The following is a 5,000-nucleotide window of genomic DNA, read 5'->3' as shown; positions in this document are numbered from 1 at the left end:
AAATTAAATATCTATGGGGCGAAAAATGATGCTTATATAAAAGGGACCAAGCAACATTTGTTTGTGAAAGCAAGACACATTTAGAGGGATTTTCTCAATCTTATAATTGCAAATCAAGAGAACATCAAGACTTACTCTGGAGAAAACACGATTGGTAAGAAGTTCCACAGAGAATTTGGATTTAGAATGAAATGTCTAATCCAATTTATTTAAAAAATATTATTTAAAGTAGTGAAATCAAGGAAGTTCAAACCACCTGATTCATAATTATTCATTATTATAGACTTCCTAATGTAATGAGTTTTGTTTCTCCAAAGAAAATGAAATAAGGCAGTACCAATAGCTTTACACGTCTCCTTAGAGACAGCGAGTGAAGTCGCAGAGACTCGTCCTGACAGTCCCTCAGCTCTACACAACACAACTCTAGCGTTTGGAGATAAATCCCTCAAAGCCAGTGACTCAGCTCTGCTTTAGTTTTCTGGAGAACGGGATCAAAATTGATCTTACATCTAGATTTTTGGTCTTTCGGAGTGACAATCCCCAAATATGTCGATGACTCCTGTACTGGGATATTAGCAATGTGTTGTAATTGGCCGTCTTTAACCGTTCACAGTTGTTCATGTTTAGGTAAAGGTGCAGCTTTAGGAAAGGCATCTACTGCTTTAGGAGCTGCTGGGACCTGGTGTTGATCCTTCAGGAACTGTGCCGTATCGTCTGCAATCTGGGATATTATAATTCCCCTACCAGCAATATACCTCTTAATTGGCTTGACTTAATATGAATATTCATAAGCTGAGTGCAAAACAAGAGATAAGGGGAGATGGGACAACCTTGCCTTATTCCACGGTTTAAATTAAATCTAGACGATGAACCACATTTAAGTTTAATAGAACAGTTCGCGTTTCTATACATTGTTTGTATAGCATTACAAAAAAAGTCACCAAAGCCACATTTTTGTAAAGACCTAAAAATAAAAGCATGCTCCACCGTATCGAAGGCTTTATAGAAATCTAAGAAAAGAATAAATCCATCATCAGTACTTCAATGTGAATAGTCCAACATGTCTAGGACTAATCTTATATTATTAGAAATATGTCTTTTCTATAGGAAGCCAGATTGAGCCTCATCTATAAGGGGTCCAGAACTGATTTGATTCTATTGGCAAAGACGAAGGCAAAGATCTTATAATCGTTGTTTACGAGAGAGATTGCTCTCCAGTTATCTAATAGCAAAGGGTCTTTTTTTGGTTTTGGAATCACAGTAATTAACCCTTGAGTTAAAGTCGGTGGAAGACGTGGATTTTCTACACTCTCTAAATAAACTTCTTTAAGAAACGGGGCAATAAGATAAGAAAAGGTTTTATAAAATTCAGCCGTGAGGCCATCAACCCCGGGGGATTTTAGTCTTGATGTGTGCGCCAGCGCTCGAGAGTTCCTCAGCAGTGATCAAGCTATCACAGAGCTCTTTTAGAACAGGGTCCACATTATACATGCAGCCCAAAAAACACAACCCGCGACTCCGTAATTTTTCCCGCAACTCCTTTTTTAAAGCTACACTGTGTGTTTTTACCCCCATCTAGCGGTGAAAAGGTGTATGACCGTCCAGTGAATATTAGTTTCTGTTTAACTCCTACGGTGGCCAATGTAGTCCAAGATTAACATGGCTTCCAGTTCGACCTCGTCCATGAGTGTTCCTTCAAGTGATGAGGTTACTTTAGAAAACTATTATAATTTGCAGTAATTTAATTTGTCAGTTAACATATAGGTTATGACATCTATGTAAAATGAATAATAGTTTTATGTTTTCGTTATTTTTTTACCATTTCATTGCTAACATCAGCTATCAGGTTCCCAGACGAATGCAAGCTAATCTGAGTAAAGTAACTTTTATAAATGATTTATATATATATTTATATATTATATATCATTTATATATCCCATGTGACACCTACTGGCCTGAGACACTACACACACACACATCATTGCTGTGTAAACGTGCATTATAACACTGAACACTCACTGGTGTTGTTATCATGACCGTCTCTAGATCAGTTCAAGACCCTCTGGTCAGACCAGGACGTCCAGCCGCCGCCTGATCTGAACACACACACACACACACACACACACACACACACACACACACACACACACACACACACACACACACACACACACACACACACACACACACACACACAAGCTTTCATTTCTATCCTTGTGGGGACATTCCATAGGCGTAATGGTTTTTATACTGTACAAACTGTATATTCTATCCCCTTACACTGCCCCTATCCCTAAACCCAACCATCACACACACACACACACACACACACACACACACACACACACACACACACACACACACACACACACACACAAGCTTTCATTTCTATCCTTGAGAGGACATTCCATAGGCGTAATGGTTTTTATACTGTACAAACTGTATATTCTATCCCCTTACACTGCCCCTATCCCTAAACCTGCCCATCACACACACACACACACACACACACACACACACACACACACACACACACACACACACACACACACACACAAGCTTTCATTTCTATCCTTGAGAGGACATTCCATAGGCGTAATGGTTTTTATACTGTACAAACTGTATATTCTATCCCCTTACACTGCCCCTATCCCTAAACCCAACCATCACACACACACACACACACACACACACACACACACACACACACACACACACACACACACACACACACACAAGCTTTCATTTCTATCCTTGAGAGGACATTCCATAGGCGTAATGGTTTTTATACTGTACAAACTGTATATTCTATCCCCTTACACTGCCCCTATCCCTAAACCCAACCATCACACACACACACACACACACACACACACACACACACACACACACACACACACACACACACACACACACACACACACACAAGCTTTCATTTCTATCCTTGAGAGGACATTCCATAGGCGTAATGGTTTTTATACTGTACAAACTGTATATTCTATCCCCTTACACTGCCCCTATCCCTAAACCCAACCATCACAGGAGACATTCTGCATTTTTACATTTTCAAAAATATATAATTTAGTATGTTTATTAACCCATTCCCCTCATGGCACCGCTGGCTGGTCCCCACAATGGAGGTGATCTCAGGTTTTACTATCCTTGTGGGGACATTCGGTTCCCACAATGCATAATAAACCAAGCCCACACACACACACACACACACACACACACACACACACACACACACACACACACACACACACACACACACACACACACACACACACACACACACACACACACACACCTTCATGCAGGTGTTCGCACTTGATAACCTCATGTGACTGGCTCAGCAGAGGCTGTGATTGGATAACCGGAGTAAGCAGTGGACCAATGGCATCGCAGCATGGTTTGGGAGCCCATTTGCAGAAACTTGTGTTTTATTACGAATATTTTAGGCCAATGTCACAGGAAGAGAAGATTTATCTTGAACAAACTACACCACCGTTTACATCATTACACTGTATAATTCTGTTTCACAACATTCTGAGCTAGAAATCACATGATGGCTTACTAATGCGAATCTTATGTATCCCCCAAAATACATTACCAGTAATTACTCTTTTTTATTTTTTTATATAAAAAATAAACTTTTTTTCTTTCTTTTTTTGCACAGTACTACATATTTCATCGCCTCCTTGATAAACAACTTTTGAAAACAGTACTTTGAACAGTAGCAAAAAGAAGAAAAAGACCTAAAATGAAGAAGATGCTGTGCCTACTGCCACCTAGTGGACTCTTCTGCCTCGACATGTGCGCATGCGCTGTTGTGCGCGGAGCTTCCTGATGACGGAGGTTGCGCGTCCACGGACAGTGCACGCGCAGGCAGCTGAAGTAACGAGAACCCGCTACACACACACTTTACACTCTAGTTTAGGGTTAAAGTAGTGAAAGCGCGCACACACACACTTCTCATGACTTTTGTGTTCCACCAAAAAAATAACACCAAGAGACATTGCTCTTCTTTCTAAGGGCTTATCAGTTATGCCATTCAATAATGCCGTTATACTCACACTTCTGTCTGTGTGATTATATGCTCAAAAACTGAATGCAGGATGTTTATGACAGATTCTGAAGAAGAAGAAGAAAGTGGGAACAGGATTACAACCACGATTACACGGCATTGGGAACTTTGTTATTAAGCCAGAAGATGACATTACACCAGCCCGTGTCTCGATAGGAACTCTTGTTCTGCTGGGGTTTCCTGCCGGGCTCGTGTCAGTGGCGCACTGCTGCGGACGCGCGCGTGGGGGGTTTAAATGAAACACTAATGCTCATAGCTGTGATTTATGTGTTTCGTTTGATCATATATGAACGTATTTAAGATGGAAAGCGATATTCTCGACATCCTGGATCAGCTCGGGTAAGCTGCAGAGCAATCGCATGAGAAATCTTTGTTTGTTTGTATGACAATGATCAGAAACTGTGATCAAATGATAACGTGTATTGGTCGGATGTATTTATTAGTTGCACGTTGATGAGCAGTTACCGTACTTCCCTCTGGTATTGTCATAAAGTGGTTATAACTTATAAGTGTTGTTTATTGCGAAAAGCAAATTTCAAGTATAATGTGTTTGACTCTCTTCATTTTCATTTATATGTTTCTGTATTCCACAATGTGATAGAACAAGTATATTGGCATCATCTATTTCAAAAACTAAAATCACAAAATACCTCAAGAAACGGAAAAACTAATTAAAGGGGTGATGAACTGAGCAATCAAATTTTCCTTGAGCTTTTGACATATCAGAGGTCATCACACTATAATAATATCCTGTAAGTTTCAGAACTGAACACTAGTTAGTCCACTAAACGCTGTTATTGACCCCAGGCCCAGCGAACCACAGGCTTTCCAGAGTGGCGATCTGTGACGTCACAGGGTCTCAAACCCCGCCTCCGCTGAAGAAGAGCGACGCCCACTTCAACACTGCCTGTTT

At 40.5% G+C, this 5,000-nt stretch overlaps 1 protein-coding gene across 2 annotated transcripts in view; it reads left to right on the top strand.

Annotated features, from left to right (window-relative positions):
* The first annotated feature begins 3,888 nt into the window (after positions 1-3,888).
* fam98b (family with sequence similarity 98 member B) overlaps positions 3,889-5,000 on the top strand; it is a 27,683-nt gene continuing 26,571 nt past the window's right edge. The window contains exon 1 of one of the 2 annotated variants that reach the window (XM_079633172.1): positions 3,889-4,426. In XM_079633172.1, the coding sequence (XP_079489298.1) occupies positions 4,374-4,426 (53 nt within the window). In that variant the 5' untranslated portion in view covers positions 3,889-4,373. The remainder of the gene's footprint in view (positions 4,427-5,000) is intronic. The other variant, XM_079633171.1, reaches the window with a different exon arrangement.

This window comes from Phoxinus phoxinus, assembly GCF_949152265.1.
Source record: "Phoxinus phoxinus genome assembly, chromosome: 13".
Taxonomy (NCBI): domain Eukaryota; kingdom Metazoa; phylum Chordata; class Actinopteri; order Cypriniformes; family Leuciscidae; genus Phoxinus; species Phoxinus phoxinus.
Note: the sequence above shows the minus strand (reverse complement) of the source record. Positions and strands in the feature narration are given on the sequence as shown.